This window comes from Pogona vitticeps, chromosome 6 (genome assembly GCF_051106095.1).
Source record: "Pogona vitticeps strain Pit_001003342236 chromosome 6, PviZW2.1, whole genome shotgun sequence".
Lineage (NCBI taxonomy): Eukaryota > Metazoa > Chordata > Lepidosauria > Squamata > Agamidae > Pogona > Pogona vitticeps.
Genome location: NC_135788.1, coordinates 50,571,248 through 50,592,565, shown reverse-complemented (window position 1 = coordinate 50,592,565; position 21,318 = coordinate 50,571,248). Strand labels below are relative to the sequence as shown.

General features: G+C 41.5%; 1 protein-coding gene across 1 annotated transcript in view; it reads right to left on the bottom strand.

The window, feature by feature from the left end:
• Positions 1 to 1,672: 1,672 nt before the first annotated feature.
• The window catches only part of LOC110084866 (prostatic acid phosphatase), a 38,895-nt gene continuing 19,249 nt past the window's right edge, over positions 1,673 to 21,318 (bottom strand). Inside the window, exons 8-11 of the mRNA XM_020804560.3 lie at positions 18,599 to 18,681; positions 16,535 to 16,641; positions 3,066 to 3,242; positions 1,673 to 1,849 (exon numbers count right to left, since the gene is read on the bottom strand). Of these exons, the coding sequence (XP_020660219.3) occupies positions 3,086 to 3,242; positions 16,535 to 16,641; positions 18,599 to 18,681 (347 nt within the window). The 3' untranslated portion in view covers positions 1,673 to 1,849; positions 3,066 to 3,085. The remainder of the gene's footprint in view (positions 1,850 to 3,065; positions 3,243 to 16,534; positions 16,642 to 18,598; positions 18,682 to 21,318) is intronic.

Below are 21,318 nucleotides of genomic sequence, written 5' to 3'. Positions count from 1 at the left end.
TCAGTGGCTTAAGCATCTGGCTGTGGAGCCAGAGTTTGAGAATAGACAAAGATATTCATATTCCTAAATGAATATGAGTATCCCTATCTCAGCTGGACCTAACGAGGGTCTGGCTCCTGGGACCAGCCCATCCACTCACAAGTCCTACCAATTGTGCCAGGAGCTGCACTGTCTCCCTGCTCAGCTGGCCAGTCAGCAACTGTGTGTGGAAATTTGTTCTCCCGCCCCCTGCCTGGAGTAGCCAGCCGAGCAAGGAGACAGCAGAGCTCCTGGCACAATTGGTGGAAACAGCAGGACCTTTGCAACATCAGGATGTGTGAGTGGATGGGAGAGTCCTGGGGGCCAGACCCTCATTAGGTCCATCTGGGACAGGGATATTCATATTTGTTTACGGATACAAATATTCCTGTTTCTAGTTGAGAGTTTGATTCCCCTCCTCATGCCTTCCTGACAGAGGCTGGACTTGATGAGCGATAGGGTTCCTTCCAGCTCTGCAGTTCTAAGATAAAGATTATCTTGCCTGAACCTTATGGAAAATTCCATGAATGAAGCAGAGTAATTATGCAACCAAGGCCTCATTAGGAAGCCCTGGAAAACTTAATTCAACATCACTTAGAATCAAACCAAAGTAACTGAAAACAGAAGCAATTCTATTCGCGTTTGTTGTATAAAAGGGAAAATGGACCTTGCCATTACATAACTATAATTCTTAAGGTTTTGTAATATGCACTTGAATGAAAACAGTACAGGTAGCAAGTCCAGTTGGACAGCTCTTTTAATAAGATATTAACACATAATATCTCAGGACAAGACTTTATAAATTGGAATAAGATGCTACATTCTCTGTCAGATTGTCTGCAGCTTCTGGCTAGAAGAGAGACTACATTAACTAAACAGAGATGTAGCATTACTTTCCCCTGTGCACACATTATACATATAAGGCATTAAGTATAGTAATTACATCACTGATCCTGTCGTTTCCCCATGTTTTTCCTTTGATACTGGTATGGGGAACATGAGCCCCTCTAGAAGATGTTGGATTGCATCTCCCATCATCCTTTACCATTGGTTATACTGGGTAGGGCCAGTATAACCAATGGTAAATCCATCAACATCTGGTGGTTAATAGGTAAACCTCTCCTGGATTGGTATGTTTTTTGCTTTTTTTGCAATTAGTCCTTGAAAGATGGGAACATCTGTTATCAAAGTAATTTAACAGTTGGATGAATAAAATAGATACTTGCAAAATACTGGGCTACCATGTCAAATATGTTAACCATTTCAGGTAAATGAAGTTTTAATCCAGATGAAGAAGTTTCCTGGCCCTTCGGTGTGTATATTGTGGATATGTGCATATCCCCCTGCAACTCACTCTGTGCCTGAAGAAAAAGACACATCAGTTTTGGCTGGCCCTTTTTTGGAAAGAGTGCAACTCAGTCTTTGTACCTGCTTTTGATGGTATTCATATGTTTTCAGTTCTCTGTAAAACACCCTTTCCTTTCAGTGAAGAAATACAAAACGTAAGGCCAGATCATAGATTGAACAGTGCAAGCATAACTGATGGGCACTGGCAGCAGTCTACAGAGCTGCAGCAATAACCAAAGGACAAAGAGCAATTGCAATAGCATCGATGCAAACTATTTAAAAATGATCAGGCAGTTAGGCTGTTTTTAAGGAATATTTATTGCACACACACCCTCTGATTTTCACATTTTTTTCTGATTAGGAATAGCCACTGGGGAGAGGACAGTTTTATTGTGTGAAAGCACCATCTAGTGATTCTGGTGTTTTATGATGACTTCGCCACTCTGTTTCCTTCAGCAGCACTCTCCGCATTTAGAACACACATCTGTGAAATATGAAGGCAGTTTTTACAAGTTATATATGTATTTGCATACATGTTAGATATATGTTTTGAAAGTAATCATAGTCATATTTCTGAGATGCCTTTTCCAAAAAAAGAGTCAAAGTGTCTAAGAATTAAAATATAAAAACATTTAAAACAATAACAAGAACTGCTGAATAGTTCAGTGGTTTAAGGCATCTGGCTTTGGAGACAGAGGTTGGGAGTTCGATTCCCCACTGTACCTCATTGACAGGGGCTGGACTATTCATAGAATCCCTTCCAGCTCTGCAGTTCTGAGATAATAACAAGAATAACACATCACATTAAACTGCACTGCACAGCAGGTATTAATTAGAAAGGAAATCAATAGGCCCCGGGCTGATAAAGAAAAACTAGAGCTTGGAACAGGTCACCTGATGTAGTTCTGAGGCCAATCATCACTTTGGAAGGGATTCTGATACAGTCTTGAGAGATCTGAAACCCATTTGACTTAATCTAGGTCCTAGACCTGATTTAAATGCTGTGGACACTCAGAGCAGCATATAATATGACTGAATCAGTAGAACATATTGAAATATATAACAAACAGAGCAATAAAAAAGTAGAAAATTCATCACCACAAAGTGGTGAAAACACAGATAAAATTTGCAGCAATCAAAAGCCTACAGCATGGGGTAATCCACCGCCTCCTGCATCACATGCAAATACATCATATATCGCAGCGACTATGGAAAGGGGAGTTTCAGAGCATAGAGGTAACAACAGAAAAATATGTCTTCCTAATATGTCAAATTTGGATGGTTTAGACAGTTAGCATCTTTAAAAGTACAGTTTTGCACTAATGTACATGAATTCTGTAAACATAATAGAGCCTAAAGGCGGTCAAATTTAAGAAACCAATCATCAGATGTCTGTGCACTGGGCATCTGCAATTTTTTTCAGAACAAAACAAAACAAAAACAAAACACAGTTCTTAAGAATATATTCCACGGAGTGCTCAGTCCTGCTCATTCATTCTTTTCTGAGTCAGAAGGAGGTAGCAAGTTTAACCTCATTAATTAGTGCTGTTTTGAGAGTGAGCTCAGTCTCATATTTGGAATAATTTTTTACGCCAGTTTTTATGGTTTTTTAAATTATCACATCGTTTAGTATAACCATCCCCTCTGAAATTAGACAGACAGACAGACAGACAGACAGACAGACAACACATTTGTATTACCTGTCATTTGCAAAGTCATTCTACATATTACATGATTCTTCCGCATTATGTGCTAGGACCGGAGCAACTAGATCTTCAAATTTCTTCAGTGGACAAGCGTGAGAACAGCCTGGCAGAATCAGAGGATGGGGGTCGACTGTGCTGCTGTTCCGATAGTACATCTCAATGGTGTGTTCACTGATTTTAATGGCACAAAAGGAAAAACAGAAGTGTTTCATTTTATGTTACAGCACAAGGTAATCAATTTTGTAAATGTAGCCCTGATTAGGAAATATTGAGCAAAATCCTGTTGGTGTGACTTTTTGCAGTGTATCCCAGGATCAGGCAATGGAAATATTTAATTTAAAGTAATTAAAAGCTTCCTACCGTCCTCTTTATAGTTTCCAGGACTCCCTAAGGCTCCCTATAGCCCCAGAGAAGCTTCTGAGAGCCTCAAGATGGGAGAGAGGAGAGCCTTTAATGGTAAAAAAGAAAAAAGAAAAACCTCTGGATTATTTATTTATTTATTTATTTTATTTACAATAATTTTTTAGCCGCACCATTGCCATGCTAGCAGTCCTAATCCAAGTGGTGGCAGCAATGAGACATCGAACCACTGCAAAGTTATGCAACAGGATTGTGCCCATTTATTTGGCATCAAATGCCCTCAATGTTCATACTTCTTTAACAGCTAACAAAAGACATTAATCAGAGATTGGAAATATTGCTTGTTTAGTCTATAATTCACATAATTTTCCAGTCAGTATAGTCTTTGGCCTTCTTGGATGGGGAATTTTGTAACCTTTAGTCCAGAAATGGAATTTTTCCAAGGTCTGTTCAAGATACCTTTTGATTGAGCAAAATCAAACTGGCAGGTGTGATTTTTATGTGTGTCATTTACTTAAAGGAAGTACAAGCAATACTTTTGTCACAAACTGTGTGACTGTGTAGACTTATCTTATGCACATTCATCTAGAATAAAATGAAGTCACCTTGAACTCAAAGGAGTGTATTCTGAAGTGCACAAATGATTTTACTGTCACAGCCCCACTCTACACAGAGACTGAAGTACTTGATCTGTAGCTGAACAGAACCATATATGTGTTTAGTCGTTTAGTCGTGTCCGACTCTTCGTGACCCCATGGACCAGAGCACGCCAGGCCCTCCTGTCTTCTACTGCCTCCCGGAGTTGTGTCAGGTTCATGTTGGTTGCTTCGCAGACACTGTCCAGCCATCTCATCCTCGGTCGTCCCCTTCTCCTCTTGCCATCACACCTTCCTAACATCAAGGTTTTTTCCAAGGACTCTTTTCTTCTCATGAGATGGCCAAAGTACTGGAGCCTCAGCTTCAGGATCTGTCCTTCCAGTGAGCACTCAGGGTTGATTTCCTTTAGAATTGATAGGTTTGTTCTCTTTGCAGTCCAGGGGATTCTCAAGAGCCTCCTCCAGCACCACAATTCAAAGGCATCAATTCTTCGGCGGTCTGCTTTCTTTATGGTCCAGCTCTCACTTCCATACATCACGACAGGAAAAACCATAGCTTTGACTATTCGGACTTTTGTTGGCAAGGTGATGTCTCTGCTTTTCAAGATGCTGTCAAGATTTGTCATCGCTTTCCTCCCAAGAAGAAGGCGTCTTTTAATTTCAGGGCTGCTGTCTCCATCTGCAGTGATCATGGAGCCCAGGAAGATAAAATTTGACACTGCCTCCATGTCCTCCCCTTCTATTTCCCAGGAGGTGAGGGGACCAGTGGCCATGATCTTAGTTTTTTTGATGTTGAGTTTCAGACCATTTTTTGCACTCTCCTCTTTCACCCTCATTACGAGGTTATTTAATTCCTCCTCACTTTCTGCCATCAGAGTGGTATCATCTGCATATCGGAGGTTGTTGATATTTCTTCCGGCAATCTTAATTCCGGCTTGGGTTTCTTCCAGTCCAGCCTTCCGCATGATGTATTCTGCATATAAGTTAAATAAGCTGGGGGACAATATACAGCCTTGCCGTACTCCTTTCCCAATTTTGAACCACTCAGTTGTTCCATGACCAGTTCTAACTGTTGCTTCCTGTCCCACATATAGGTTTCTCAGGAGACAGATAAAGTGGTCAGGCACTCCCATTTCTTTAAGAACTTGCCATAGTTTGTTGTGGTCCACACAGTCAAAGGCTTTCGCATAGTCAATGAAGCAGAAGTAGATATTTTTCTGGAACTCTCTGGAATCATATATATGATACTTCAAATTTTGTTTTGTTTCATTCTTTTTTGCTCTGAGTATTAGTGGACATAAATTGATTGTCATCTAAACAAGATACAATATTTTTTTTTAAAAAAGCCTTGTGGGCCTTTCAAAAAATAAAATTTCTGGGTTAGGTAATGTTACATACAGCACTGATGTTACCTGTCTGTCATGGGTTTGGAGGGAAAGTTCCATCCTATGGGGAGTGGAAGGCGGGACATCAGGAGGAGGGGCTGTACTGTATATATATGTGGAGCGTGTGTGGAGAGCTAGAGAAGAAGCAGCAGCTGGGAAGAAGAAGCTGGTGTGGGAGTCTGTGTGTCAGACAGGGTACTACTGTGTGTCAGTCAGTACCAACCTGATAGGTTCAGGTGTCTGTTGGTTAGCCAGAACTGATAGGTTCAGGGTCTGTGCTTCAAGCTAAGTGTTCTGTGTGAACCAAACTGTGTGCATGTATGAATGAGACTAAGCCACGTTACTATATCTTATTCACCTGATCATTTTATTTTTCCCTGTGTGTGATTTAAATAAACCTTGTCCTTTTATTTGTTAAAAATCCATCCCTGGTCTGTGTGACTTCTTATAGGGAATGGTTGGTGGCAGCTTAGTGAAACTGTGGCATATCCCAGTAGGTCTGGGTCTGTCACATTGATTGGTGTCCAGCGTGTGGGATACGACTGGTCCAGTTGTCCAGCGGTCCAGCAAAGCCTTGGCAAGTGTGCCCAGAGCAAGGGGGGTCTAGTCAGGGACAATCTGAGTAAACATTAGTAAACATTAGCTGACTTTTCCGGTACCTTGAGTAGGCCACCCCCTTGGTATTTTTCTTTACTTCCGAACTGCCATGAATTACATGGGGTCTCTGCCAACCTAACAGGGTCTGCTTTCGCTGTTCCCTCTGGGCTAAGAGAAGGGGGGTTGTTTGAGATCTGACATGCATCAAGATCTGCTGACACAAGTCCTGGCAAAGAATTAAGCTGAGTCTCTATTCCACCATCCCGGTATTCCACTCCCTCATGAACTGCTGTTGCTTCTAAGCTCTCAGTCCCAGCAATTGCTTTATTACTTTGGAAAATCCCTTGCTCTCCTTCTTCTAGCAAACCCATAGTCTCCTCCCAAATTATTTCAGAACTTCTCACCTGTCCTGTGCTCTGAAAAGGAGCTGTAGATGGTTCTGAGCTGATTTCCAATGCACTGCAATTCTCTGAAGCACTGCAGTTTCCCCTTGGGTCGGCCGATGTTAATTTCCTCAAGTTCCCTTCGCGGCAAACTTTTTCCTGCATTCCTCCTTCTGCGCGCGGCTCTAGGGCCTGTAAATCCTTTGTTTGGACGGGCGATAAATCGCTGTCTTCTCTGGAATGCTCCTTAGCATTCCACTGGGCCTCGTTAACTCTTTCCACACACACATCTTGCATCTCAGGGTTGCTTCCAATTGTTTGAAGCGTCTCATTGCAGTAATCCCCAAAGGAACCCTGCTGAACTTGGAAAAACCGTTGCATCAAGCCAGGTTCTGTGCTAAGAAAACGTTTTAAAAGGATGTTTTCCTGATAAAGCTCACGTATCGGGAAATCTCTTTCCCTAATTTTCTGCTTGGCTTCCTCGAAAAATCCTGAAGCCACTTCTAAGAGTATATCCACGGTTTTAGACTGGTTTTGCTCCTCCATTTCTGCTGGCAAACTAGCCTTGGCTAGGTCAGCGAAAACAAACAAAAAGGAGAGAAAAAAAATTAAAAATCTCCTCTGCACTTCTGACCAACTGCTGTCCCTTCTGCTATCCTAAGATAGGCGAGAGAACAAACAGCTGCCAAACCAAAATAAAATTAAAAATCTCTTCTGCACTTCTGACCAACTGCTGTCCCTTCGGTGACCCTAAGGTCTGTGAGAGGCCAGACAGCTGCCAAAACCAAAATACTGAAAAATCCAAAAGGAAGAGAAAAGAAAAACTGTGATCACTCTGTGAACCCTAAAGTTACAGAGATGATCAATGTCTGAACTGGGTGCAGATAGATACCCCTAGGGCCAGGTCATCCCGACAGATGCTGAGATCATAGGGCATGACTCTAGGCCAAGCCAGATGCAACTAGGTACTCCTGACAGATCCTAAGATCGTAGTGGGGAGACCCAGAGCTAGTCTGGAACACGGCCAGGTGCTCCGGCAAATCCTAAGATTATAGGAGTACGCTTAGGCCAAAACAAAAAAGAAAAAAACCTGGATGCAAGGTCCAAAACAATGTAGCCAGAACAAAGTGGCCAGAGTCATTTATGCAATCCTAAGATTGTGAAATGACCTGCTCAACTTGGGTGCAAGCACTCCAAAAATAAAGGACATGCATCTTGGAATCTCTTCACTACAACGTTGTAACAACCTGCACATGCCTACTGATTAAATCCAATTGTTTCCTAACAGTTTGCTTGTCCCACTGGGAATCTCTTTCTTAAAAGAGCACCCCAGATTCTAACACACATTACCACAGCCTGAAGATTTAACACCTCTCACCACAGCCTTTAGATCTAACTGCTGGCAAACAGTGTTTCCTAGGAAATTACTGTTTACACCCAGGGAAGCACCTAGCTCCTTGAAGCCTCAGTGTCCCACTGCAATCAAAACTTAGCTTGTGGATCAGAGTCACTCAAGCTGCCAGATAGAACAAAAATAGGTCATCCTGAGGTACTACAAAACCCAGCACGTGGTCCATCGCGCAGCTGCCACCATGTGACGAACACGGGTTCGAAAACACACGTGTACGCTTGGACAGAGAGCAATCAGGAGTTTGCACACGCTAAAATAAGCTGAAAGAGTCCAATTCAGCCAGCCATGCTACAACACTCCTTCTCACAAGTCTGCCCACATAAGAACACCCTGGTACTCTCAGATATTATTGTGAAAAGGTCAAGTGGGCTTTATAGTCCTTAGACTTAACTTGCACCACTGACAGGACTCTAAGTAAGCTAGGCCGAGGCAGCACTCTCAGATGACCCTATGGCAAGTGTACTGTTCAGGAAACCAAATGAGTTTTATAATCTTTATTTTATTAAAGAAAAAGCATGTTACTAGATATTCAAAGCCAAATTAAACCAAAACAAATAAACTAGCATTGTGCTGTTTAGTTACACAGATGTAGTGAGGCAAAGAAAACATGAAAAATATAAAAGTATTCAAAAACTCAAAAAAGCCATTAAAAAGAATAAAAACAGTTCCAGTCCAGGAAATCATTAGTAAACAAAATAATCCAAGTTGGTTATAACAAGGCTATAGTCCTCAGTGATACTATAGAATATAAAAACCCCTAAACAAAAGTAAAAATCCATTATATGTCCCATAGTCCTTAGAAAGGAAAAATCCAGTAAATATACCATAGTCCTTACTAAATTACAAGGGCATAGTCCATATGGAGTATTCCAAGAAAAGAAGTCCATAAAGAATATTCCATAGGTAACAGTCCATAGAAAATAGTCCATGTACAGTCCTTAGGAAAATCCCATAAGTTCAAAAGTAATCCAGCAAATCATAGAAACCAGTCCATGTAGGTAGGCCACCAAACTCTCTCTCTAGACATCAGGGTAAGTCCCATATGGCTGAAGTACAGGTCACGATACACTGAAAGGTCGGTCTTGGAAAGGCAAAGTCCATAGGTAAAAAGTTCCTTTTTCAAGAGTAACTGGCAAGGGCCTAATGCACCTTCCCACGATGTCATCCAATCAGAGTTCGTTACTAGGCAAACAGTCCTGTTACATTACATGAATTCTTTCTCATACACAGCAGATGTTATTTGGGTTACGGTGGTTTATCAAAGAGCCACAACAATTTCCATCTATCTAATCACACAGAGTCCTTCTCAGGCCTTCAGAATAACATGCTCTCTGCTCGCCTAGAAAACAACTTGTCAGCATAGCACAGATATTATATACAAAGAAACAAAATGGAACCTCTCTGGCTCACTTCATAATTACAAAACCCATATGCCTTAAAAGATTTTAACTTAAAAACCCATCTCATCACAAGCGCGTAGGTAATCTTCTAGGTGTGCCTCACGGGGAGGTGCACTAGTAGAAGAACGTGTAACCTCAGATTGGGGGCTAGATTAGGGAGCTCTGAGGCAGCCTGTTTTGGCGGGAAAAAGCTGAGGCAAAACTGTGAAATAGCAGTGAGCTAGCTTGTCTGCTGAGAGGCCTAGCAGAGGGGGGTAGACTCTAGCTCGCAACTGTTGCAAGTTAGTGCTGAAGGACAGCAGCAATCTATAGAGAAAGCTGGTTCTGAGGCAAAAGAAAAAAAAAGTGGTCGCTTTATTTTGAGGCTTGACTTTTGAAAGCAGCCTGTTCTGGGGGGGGGATTATGCCCTTGACTCGAAGCCAAATGGCAGAAATGGGTGAAGTGAAAGACCCCCAGGTTGACCAAGGTTCTGAGGATGAGGCAATTTGAAATGGAGGAAAGGGAAAGAGAGGAAAGATTAGAGAGAGAAAGAAGGCAATTTGAGATTGAGAGAATGGAAAGAGAAGAAAGATTGGAGAGAGAGAAAATGGCGTTTGAGTTAAGGAAATTGGAACTGATGAATCAGAACAATAATAACAATAGGGATTCTGAGGGAGGCCAATTGTCTAAAGCTGACCTGAAGAAATTCCCTGTGTACCACAAGGGAGATTGTCCTGAAGTGTTCTTTTCCCTAGTGGAAAGAGCGTTTGTGGACTTCTCAGTAAGGGAAACTGAGAAGATGACCATCATGCGATCTTTAATCAGTGGCAGCCTTGCTGAAGTTTATTCAGAGATGCCAGAGGAACTGATGAAAGATTTTGCAGAGTTTAAAAAACTGGTGTTTGCCAGACATGGGATAAATGCGGAACAGCTGAGGCAAAGATTCAGGTCAATCACCAAAAAACCAGAGCAGACTTTTACCCAAGTGGGGGCCCAATTGGTGAGGCTGCTAGAGAAATGGCTATCTCAGGAGGGGACAGAGACCTTTCAGCAGCTCAAAGACTTGATAGCGCTGGAACAGTTCTATGCAGTCCTGCATGGGGAACTGAAATTCCAGGTGAGGGAAAGGAAACCAAAATCTGTGGCAGAAGCCACCGAGATTGCAGATTTTATTTCCCAAATAAGAAAGCCCTTGGGTGAGGGGAAAGCGATGGGGAAACCTAAAGAAACCTACAGCAAGTACTCTCAGGGACCAGGGAAAAGCCAGCAAGGGGGAGGGGCCCATGGTGAAGGAAAGCCCTCAGACATGAAACCAAGACCTCAGATTTTGGAGGGAAAACCAAAACAAGATGAGAAAGACTCAAAATATAGCAGAAAATGTTATTTCTGTCAGGGAAAGGGCCATCTAATCTCAGAGTGTGAGAAATTAAAGCAGCTAAAAGGAATTGTGCCTCAGGAATCGAGTGGAACCAAGCCAAAAGCTGTGTTCTGTGTCCAGAAAGAGCAAAGCTCATTGTCACTGAGGGAGCCTGTTGCCATGGCTACTCAATCTGGAACAGCTACATCTGCTGATCAGGCTGAGGAAAATGGTCCTCTTGTGGAGGTCAAGCGATGCTTGCTCGTGAGAACAGATTCTCAGTTGTTTGAAACCGCAGGGGTGGACGTAGGAATACTTGGCCATCAGTATCGGGGGCTGCGGGACACTTGTTCTCAGGTGACCCTGTGCCATCCAGATATTATTCCTAGGGAGTATGTAATCCCAAATGAGAGCATGAAGGTGGCAGGGATTGAGGGGCAGGTGATCTCACTGCCAGTAGCGGAGGTACCTGTGAACTTTCAAGGCTGGAGGGGAGTTTGGCGGCTAGCGATTTCATCGACTCTGCCAGCAGCCGTGCTCGTGGGAAATGACCTGGCTGAACATGTGAAACGGGTGCTAGTGATTACACGTTCACAAGCCACCACGGGGACAGTTCAGGGGGGTGATGATGAGCCAGAGACGGAAGCAGAGGGGAGTTCAGAAGCTGTGGTGGAAACCTTAACCACAGACAGCCGATTTGGCCAAGAGCAAAAGGCAGACGCCACTCTCCAAAAGTGTTTTGAACAGGTGACTGACGCCCAGCTAACACCTGAAACCCCAGTGAGATTTCTAGAGAAAAAGGGGATTTTGTATAGAGAGACCCTGAGGAATATCTCAAAAGGGGGAGATGGGATCCGAAGTCAGCTAGTGGTACCTGAAAAGTATCGCCCCATGATCTTACAAAGGGGGCACTCTGACATGTTTGCTGCGCACTTAGGGGTGAACAAAACACAGCAGAGAATCACACAGAATTTTTACTGGCCTGACATAGGGAAGCAGATCAGGGAGTTCTGTAAACAATGTGATGTGTGTCAAAGGCAGGGGAATAGCCGCGACAGGACCAAAGCAAAGTTGTGCCCTTTGCCTGTGATTGACACTCCGTTCAAATGCATAGGGGTGGATATTGTGGGACCTTTGCCCAAGGCCACAAAGAGGGGGAACAGGTTCATTCTCACCATTGTGGACCATGCCACGAGGTACCTTGAAGCCATACCCTTGACTAACATTGAAACTAACACAGTGGCAGATGCCTTGGTGGGGTATATGTCCAGGATGGGATTTGCCTCAGAAATAATCACGGATTTGGGAGCATCGTTCACATCGAAGCTCATGAAACGCTTATGGCAAATCTGTGGAATTAAGCACAAGGAAACCACTGCCTATCACCCTGAAAGTAATGGGTTAACTGAGAAGTTCAATGGGACTCTAATGCGCATGATTAGGGCTTACTTGGCAGAGAATCCAAACAATTGGGACCAGAAGCTGCAATCCCTTTTGTTTGCTTATCGATCAGTGCCACAAGCCAGTACCGGGTTCAGTCCATTTGAACTTTTATTTGGGAGAAGGGTGAAAGGGCCCCTTGATTTGATCAAACAAAATTGGGAGCAGATCACCCAGGATGACCCACAAGACGTTGTGACATACATAGACACCTTGATGAATGACCTAAAGAGAAATCTAGAGCTGGCAGCAGAAAACCTGCAAGCTCAGAAGGTCAGACAGAAAACATGGTATGACCACAAAGCTAGAGAGAGGCACTTTGACCCAGGGGAGGAAGTGCTTTGGCTTAGGCCCTGCAGAGAGAACAAACTGCAGCTCAAATGGGCAGGACCATATAGGGTCATTTCCAAGATGTCAGACCTGAACTACCTTATAGAGCAGGAGGAGAACCAAGCAAGGAGGGTGGTTCATGTGAATGCCCTAAAACCCTACTACAGAGGGGAACAGAGGGTTTTATTTGCGATAAAAGCAGCTGAGAGTGAGGAAGCTGAATTACCCTTCTGGGAGGGTAGAGGGGAAGTAAAATACAACCCAGAGGAGGTAAAGATCAGTCCTGCACTCACCCAAGACCAGCAGCAAGAACTAAAAATGCTGCTCATTAAATATCAACAGGTGTTTTCCAACAAGCCGGGGATAGTGAAGGGAGTGATGCATCGGATCCACACAGGGGATGCACCCCCGCAGGCAGTATCCCCATACCGAGTAACGGGACCCTATAGGGACAAGGTGCGGAAGGAGCTGGACGAGATGCTTAGGGAGAACATAATCGTCCCCTCTTCTAGTCCTTGGTCCTCTCCGATAGTCCTAGTGGACAAGCCTGATGGGAGCATTAGGTTTTGTGTTGATTACAGGAAATTAAACCGCGTAACCACTCCTGATGCCTACCCAATGCCCAGGCTAGACAACCTGATTGAAACCATAGGGGGTTGTCGGTTCATCTCATCATTGGACCTGGTAAAGGGATATTGGCAATTAAGAATTGATCCCAGGGATCAAGAAAAGACTGCCTTTTGCAGCCCTTTTGGTCTCTATGAGTTTCGAGTCCTGAGCTTTGGTCTCAGAAATGCACCAGCCACATTCCAAAGGCTGATGGACCAGACCTTGGCAGGGCTCAGTGACTTTACTGTGGCCTACATTGACGACATAGGGATCTTCAGTAATACCTGGGAAGATCACCTGAAACACCTGGAGTTAGTGCTGCAGAGGTTAAGTGCAGCAGGGCTAACAGTAAAGGCCAGCAAGTGTCAGCTGGGTAGCCCAGAAATAAAATACTTGGGTCACATAGTAGGGGGAGGAGTGATCAAACCCCTAGAGGCCAAGATAGAAGCAGTTCGTGATTGGCCTAGACCCAACACCAAGAAAAAGGTCAAATCATTTCTTGGGTTGGTGGGCTACTACAGAAAGTTCATCCCGAGGTTTAGCGAGATTGCGGCTCCGCTGACCGATCTGACGAGGAAGAAGACTGATGACCGCATCCCGTGGACCAGCGACTGTGAGGAGGCGTTCCAGAGGTTGAAGCAGGCGCTCATCAACTATCCAGTGCTGCGTGCTCCAGACTTCGACCGGGAGTTCATCATCTACACCGATGCGTCTAACAGCGGGGTAGGAGCAGTTCTTTGCCAGGAGGATGAGAATGGTGACCAGCATCCAGTGTCCTACCTGAGTAGGAAACTCCAGAAAGGTGAGAGACATTTGGCAACCGTGGAGAAGGAGTGTCTGGCCATAGTCTACGCGATCCAGAAGGCCAAGCCTTACATCTGGGGAAGACATTTTATACTGTGCACTGACCATTCACCACTGCAATGGTTAAAGACAATGAAAACCCACAATAGCAAACTTATGAGGTGGGCTTTAAACCTGCAGGACTATGACTTTGAAGTGAAGGTGGTCAGAGGGTCAGTGAACTGTGTTGCTGACGCCTTGTCAAGAAGACCTGAAGAATGAAGACGGCGAAAGAAACATGGACTATGTATATATATTGATGACAAAAAGTTAAATGTACCTGTTTTTTGAACTTGGTTTGTATGAATAAAGGTAACTTGATGTAATGTATATGGTAAATGTTTAAATGCCTAATTGATATGGTTAACTTAGAAGGTAAGTATAAGTAAGTATGATATTGTATGTATAAATGTTTTTGTATGTTTTGGATTCAGGTTGTTTTTTGGGAAAAAGCACGTTAGCTTTCCCCCTACAAAACAACTTATAAAGAGGGGATGTGACAGACCCAGACCTACTGGGATATGCCACAGTTTCACTAAGCTGCCACCAACCATTCCCTATAAGAAGTCACACAGACCAGGGATGGATTTTTAACAAATAAAAGGACAAGGTTTATTTAAATCACACACAGGGAAAAATAAAATGATCAGGTGAATAAGATATAGTAACGTGGCTTAGTCTCATTCATACATGCACACAGTTTGGTTCACACAGAACACTTAGCTTGAAGCACAGACCCTGAACCTATCAGTTCTGGCTAACCAACAGACACCTGAACCTATCAGGTTGGTACTGACTGACACACAGTAGTACCCTGTCTGACACACAGACTCCCACACCAGCTTCTTCCCAGCTGCTGCTTCTTCTCTAGCTCTCCACACACGCTCCACATATATATACAGTACAGCCCCTCCTCCTGATGTCCCGCCTTCCACTCCCCATAGGATGGAACTTTCCCTCCAAACCCATGACAGACAGGTAACATCAGTGCTGTATGTAACAGGTAATACCATTATTGGATCACAAAAAGGTACAAAAATCACGTTTTACAGAACTGTTCACCAGGCAATAATAGTATAAAACGTTCTGCTTTAAAACCCATATATTTACTATCATTGCTGTACCCTACTGGGCTGCTTTGTGTGTGTATGTGTGTGTAGCTCATCCTTCATTATGGGGCAAGAAGCATGATGGAATGTGCTTCAGGAAACTGTCACTGTGTATGTGCGTAGGTGGCTTTCCTTCCTCTTCTTCAAGCAATCAAATATCTCAACTAATGTGAAAGGATCTATAATCTAAAAAGAAGAAGCCCCAGTGGTGGTGGGGGGGGGGTGGGGAACCACAGATGGGGGAAGGGGACTCCAGGTTGATTTGAATTTCCTTTTGCATCATGTAATCAATGAAAAAAATGCAAATCAGCCTGCCTCATACCCATATTCCCACATTTTAATCAATCTGGTCAACCTTTGGGTGATCTAATAAAGGCATTGTCCAACCCAGAATTACACATAAGAATCAATAATATGTAAGTAAATCTGCTCATTTTGGGCAAAGATATATAATACATCAGATTTTGTGGCATTTTACGCTTTTGTTTGAAAGGGAAGTATGACACCATAAGAATTTTGGGTAATATTTTGAAAAGCAATGGTGGTGTTTTGAAAAGCAATGACCATACTATGCACTTGGTTGTAAAATACCAGAATACAGTATTCTTAATTACATTCATGATTAAATTAATCATATTTAAGCTGCATTAACATAAATGGGGGAAAGTTACTTAAGTTTTTGCTTAAAGTTCCCCAGCTAGATTGAAATCAGAGTCTGGAAATTTACTTTTTCGGACTACAGATCCCAGAATTCTCTAGATACCCCCAAATTCTGGGAGTTATAGTTCAAGAAAGGAATTTTCCAAACCTTTGATATGAATGCATATCAACTTGATACTAAAGTAACAGCAGATGCGAATGAAAAACATCCACTATGATCTCCTTTTATGCTGCTGGCTGATGATATGTATTTTGCCATCTCCCTTGCAATGTGCGATCACAACTTGCAATTCCTCACTACCTTCCTCAAGTACTATGTTGTCATTTTCAAACAGCGCAATTCACTACAGTCTTTATATAGAGCTGGCAAAGCACCAAAGTAGTTTACTAAATACAAACTATGCTTGCATCCAGTAATGTTCACCTTTTAATGAGTTAAACTCGCAACTAGCATGTTGTTAAAAACAAAACAAACAAACAAAAAACTAAAGAAGACAAAAAGATTGTGGCACCTTAAAGACTAACTGCTATATTTCAATGTAAGCTTTCATGGACAAGTCCACTTCTTCAAACCAAACCTAGCACAAATGCACATAGCTTCTAAAACTATAGCATGTCATTAGAAGCTGAGCTCCCTTTTGAACAATATCACTTTCCTCAGCTCATCATATTACAAATAAACTTGTTTTCCAATTGGTCATCAGGAGGTAATCAACAGGTTGGTTGGTCAAACACTGAGCTCTGAAGGAATTAGATTATTATTGTCAGCTTCTTATGACATGTTGTAAAGCATATTGCATAGTTTGACCTCATGATTGATCAGCATCTGGGTTTCCATTCTCAGTGCAGAAGAAATACAACTGATTGTCTTCATATCTTATTTGAGCACTTCACAGATTGCGGGGAGAAATCACGGTGTTCATTCTGGCTTGAGAAGATGTGCTGATTTTGCAAAAGTTCACCCAAGTGCTAATTATTGCATCTATGAATCGTTATTACTTACCCACCCACTTCCTTATAGAGTTCAAAAAAGTGGCAAGCGGCATAGGGAGGCAGCTGTAGATTGAAAACATCAAGAGCTACCTGGAGGGCAACTAAAGTCATATCATGCTGTGAAAATAAAGAAAACAAAAGTATATAACTCTTGTGACAGAATGTGTGTGTACATATGTATGTGTGCATGAAAGAGAGAAAGAGAGAGAGAGAGAGAGAGAGAAAATGAGGATGTGACAGACAGGTAAATAACCTGTCCATCACAATAGAACCCTAATTTAACAACCAATGGTTGAAGAGAAGAGGCAGAACTAAGGAAATATAAGAGGAATGGAAGACAATTAAAGATCAGTTAGAGTTAGAAGTTAGAGTTAGGGACTTCAGTTAGGGATATCAGTTAGAGAGAAGCAGTTTAGGCAGTTAGGACCAGCCTTGTGTTAGAGAAGGGTAATAGAGAGATAGAGAATACGACAAGGAAAGTACAAATCTTGTATGGTTTATGGTTATGATTAGAAAGAGTTAGAAGTGAAAAGAAATGAATAAATAACTTGATTAAAATGATTCTACCTAAGCAAATATAAATGTTACCAAAGCACAATTTATTGAATGAATAAAATAAGACCATCCATGATTCACTTTACATGATTTACTGATAAGCACATAAATAAACATTGTTATATCGGAGAACTGTGATTTAAGAGTCATATTTGATAGAGTGAGAAATAAATCCTCTGGTGGCAGTGGAAAAGGGTTGAGAAATAAATGTCATACCCAAAAGTGTGGAAGAACAAACAGGGGAACTGAGTGTGTGTGACAGAGGATAATATACTTCTATTTCAAATCTTATGATAAATTTGCAGTGCAATCCAAATATTTCTATTCAAAAGTAAGCACCATTGAGCTCAATGGGAATTATTCCCAGAAAAGTATGCAAATGATTGCAGGCGTCATTACTTTACTCTTGCAATATCATTCAGGATTACTCTTCTAAGATTATCTGGAGAAGGAGTTTAAAGGAAAAGAAATATACAACTATGCGACTATAAGATTCTTAGGCAAGTTCAAGCCTGGTTAATGAACATGATAGCTCAAAATAATTCATGTATTAATGTATGTTTTTTTAAAAAACACAATTTAAAAATGCAACTGCATTGCAAAATTTAGAGGACATCTGAGAAAGTTATGTTGAAGAAGACTGAGTAGATTTAGTAGAATGACATGTTGAAGCCTCCCTAAGTAAGCAGTAGGAGGATTGTGTTGTGAGTAGGGTGACGCTTCTGAAAGCCTCTGTGAGCATCATTCTCCCTCTAGAATATGTGCTCCTGACATGCTTGATATCAGTTAAAAAGAAATTAGTTTCTGTAAAACCAGAAGTGTCCCATTCCCCTTTCGGCTGTTGCGATGCCACCAAATTTCAGCTGCACATGTAGGTGGGACTTGAGTCAGTCCACGGTACAATCTGGTAAATTGAAATGAGCCCCTTGATCTGCCAAATTCCACCCCCCCTAACCTTGAGGCATGCATGGCAAGGCACAGCAATGCCACCCCTCCTTCTTGCATGCTGGAAGTGGATTGGCAAATTTGCTTCAGACATCGGGAGCAGAAAGAAAAAAAGCATGCTTTTTTTTTGCTTTTTTTATCCATCATTAAATCTTTTGGAGTAATACCTAACAGTTCCCCTCAGCCCTTATGTTTCTGTAGTGAAGTTTATTTTTAACCTTTACCTATGAGATTTGTGGATTGCCCTGAGCCAGGATGGTGTAGAGTTGAAATAAGTGAGATTCTGATTCAAATCCCAATTTGACCTTAAAATCTATTAGTTCAAAACCTTTGAACCAGTTACGATCTGTCAGCCTTACAAGGCTGTAAAGAGGATTTTAAAAACTTACATTTAGGCTCCACATAAGGACTCTTCCATTGCTGTAAAATGAAGTGGGTTTTAACAGAGTTTGCTTCTGAGTATAAGAAAGGTCTTTCCAAACCCACTATTGGCATTTTAAGGAGGGAAGCAAAGGGCCAGCATGAGGACCTGAGCTATAGAACCTATGGTCCTTTGAAACATGTTAATACTTACTGCGGAAAACATGGTCAGTTTGATTTTGCGATTTAATTTTGTAACATTCAGAAACTTTTCCAGAATAGCTTTCACCAGTACACCTGCATGGAGATGAAAAAACAAGTATGATCATGAAGCATTTCATAACACATTACCATCATTTATTCTTCATCCAATGCAATGATGCAGGGTTATTTTTCAGGCAAGAATTAAAAATTCTAAATTCCAAATGGAAGAATATTGGATTCAACAGCATCTTCTGATTGAACATGCTAGTTAGATTAATACTATCAGAGGTGGAACAGTGAGTTCTGCTACCATGTTTCCCCGAAAATAAGACAGGATCTTATATTAATTTTAGCTCCAAAAACGCATTAGGGCTTATTTTCAGGGGACTTTTGTCCATGTACAACAATCTACATTTATTCAAATACAGTCATGTCATCTTCTGGTTGCTAGACAATGGTGGAGGGTGTGGTTTCACTTAACTGGGGCTTATTTTTGGGGTAGGGCTTATATTACAGGCATCCTGAAAAATTGTACTTATTTTCAGGTTAGGTCTTATTTTCGGGGAAATGGTATTTGGAATTAAGTTTCCTCTTGTATTGTGTTTGCGTTTTTTGTTCATATATTTAAATCTGTATCATTCTCTCTCTTTCCCACTTAGTCAGTGTCATACCTTTCCATCTTCTCTGTCTACCTATCCATCAGAAATCTTTCTATCTCCCTCTTTCCTTCTTATATATCTAATTTTGCAGTAATGGCTACTGTTGATTCTTCTTTGCTGACATGCATTCTTGGCCATCTTTCAGCCTGTTGGTTTTTTTGTCCTTAGGGATGTGTACCCACATGTGTATACCTTTCTTACTTCTGCCTTCACCTCCAGTCCTTGCTTGGTTCGAATGTCCTTTTCCTTAACAACAAGCTCTATTTTTTGTTTTATCTATTCTGCTTTTCTAGTGGAAGAAGGTTTAAAATGTTACGCACTCCCTTCACCTGACAAAAATACAGTGGTGCCTCGCTTAGCAATTGCCTTGTTTAACGATGTAATCGCTTAACAATGAGGTTTTTGGAGCGATCTTGCGTTCCGTTTAGCGATATTTTCCTATGGGCAAATTTTGCATAGTGATGTTTGGGACCTTGCTTCGCTTAGTGATGATAGTTTAGGTCTCCCCTGTTTCGCTTAACGATGGTTTTGACAGCCCCGTGTTCACTGTTTTTAAAAGGTTTTAAAATGTTTAAAAAGGGTTTAGAATGCTTGAAATCGTTAGTGCACTTAATAAACCCTTTGTTAAACTAATTTGCCTTCGTTCTGACTCTTTTTGAATTTTTTGTAATTCCCCCCCCCCATTGAAATGCATTGAATAGGTTTCAATGCATTTCAATTGGGGAACCGCGTTTTGCTTAGCGGTTTTTCCTATGGCGATTTTCGCTTAAGGATGGCAATCCGTTCCCATTGGAACGGATTATCCAGTTTTCAATGCATCTCTATGGGAAAACGCATTTCGCTTAGCGATGTTTTCCCATAGCAATGTTTTTTCTTTTGTACCAATTAAAATCGTTAAGCGAGGCACCACTGTATGTTTAGGCAGTGTTTTCTGCATATTTGAAATATGCACTTTTCTCTCTGTGTAGTTTTCAATGATTGACATTTGTTTAGGTGCTTCCACAGCGACTTGTTGGGAGTCTCGTGGTGAAGTGGTTAAAGAAGTGATTTTTCTAACATCCATGCTCCATTTCTATAGTTTGAAATAAATGCAACTATTCCATAAATGCCTTATATCTCCAGTGATCTCTCTTCCCACAGAATCATAGAAAAGTGAAGTTGGAAGGGGCCTACAAGGCCATCAAGTCCAATCCCCTGCTCAACCCAGGAATACAATGAACCACAAAGCAAACCAGATCCAATTAAGTGCTGCCCTTGAAACATCTCATTGCTTGGGGAGTGGGGAACAAATACATGGCAAGCCATTTCATATATGTAGTTGTATCCAATTGTGTGCCAAGAACCCTTTCCCAGGTTTTCCTATGTTATTAGAATAAACAGTGATTGTGCGAGTCTGCATCCTGCATCAATAATTTCAAAACATCTACCTTATAAGCTTATGATGTTTTTGTTTTTGTGCTTATTAAGGATTTATGTGCATTTTTATCTATGTATTTTCTCTTTGTTTGTATGTCTTTTTTTGTTTAAACAGAATTTCAAAAAGAAAAATAATCAAAATATTTACTCCAAAATTATGAATATGAATTATAAGATGTGAAAACAGCCCTGCATACACAGAGTCTCTCTCTCTCTCTGTATGTGTGTTTGTTTGTCTGTCTGACTGACTGACTCTCTCTGTGTTTGTTTAGACGCTTTTGTCCATGCTTTTGGGAACCCTGGAAAAGCTTTATGAACAATGTTTTTTTAAAAAATCTACAGACAGAGCTTAGAAATAATACATAACAAGCAACAGCATTACCTTCAGTCTTATAGCCAAGTAATGTGAGTATTCCTTTTTCAAAACAACGTAACAACTGGCAATGTGTTACTTTTCTGAATGCAATAAGGGATGTTATTTTTTTCTGGTTACTTTCACAAGGCCTCTCAATGAGATTTCTTTTCAAATTTTTCTGCCACATTGGTACTTCTTTAGATTTTTTTGTTAAAGGAACTAAGTGGCTAAATTATAATGAGTAATAGAGAAAGTTGAGCAGCAGGTAATGATAATGTTTCCATTTAAAATGAAACATTC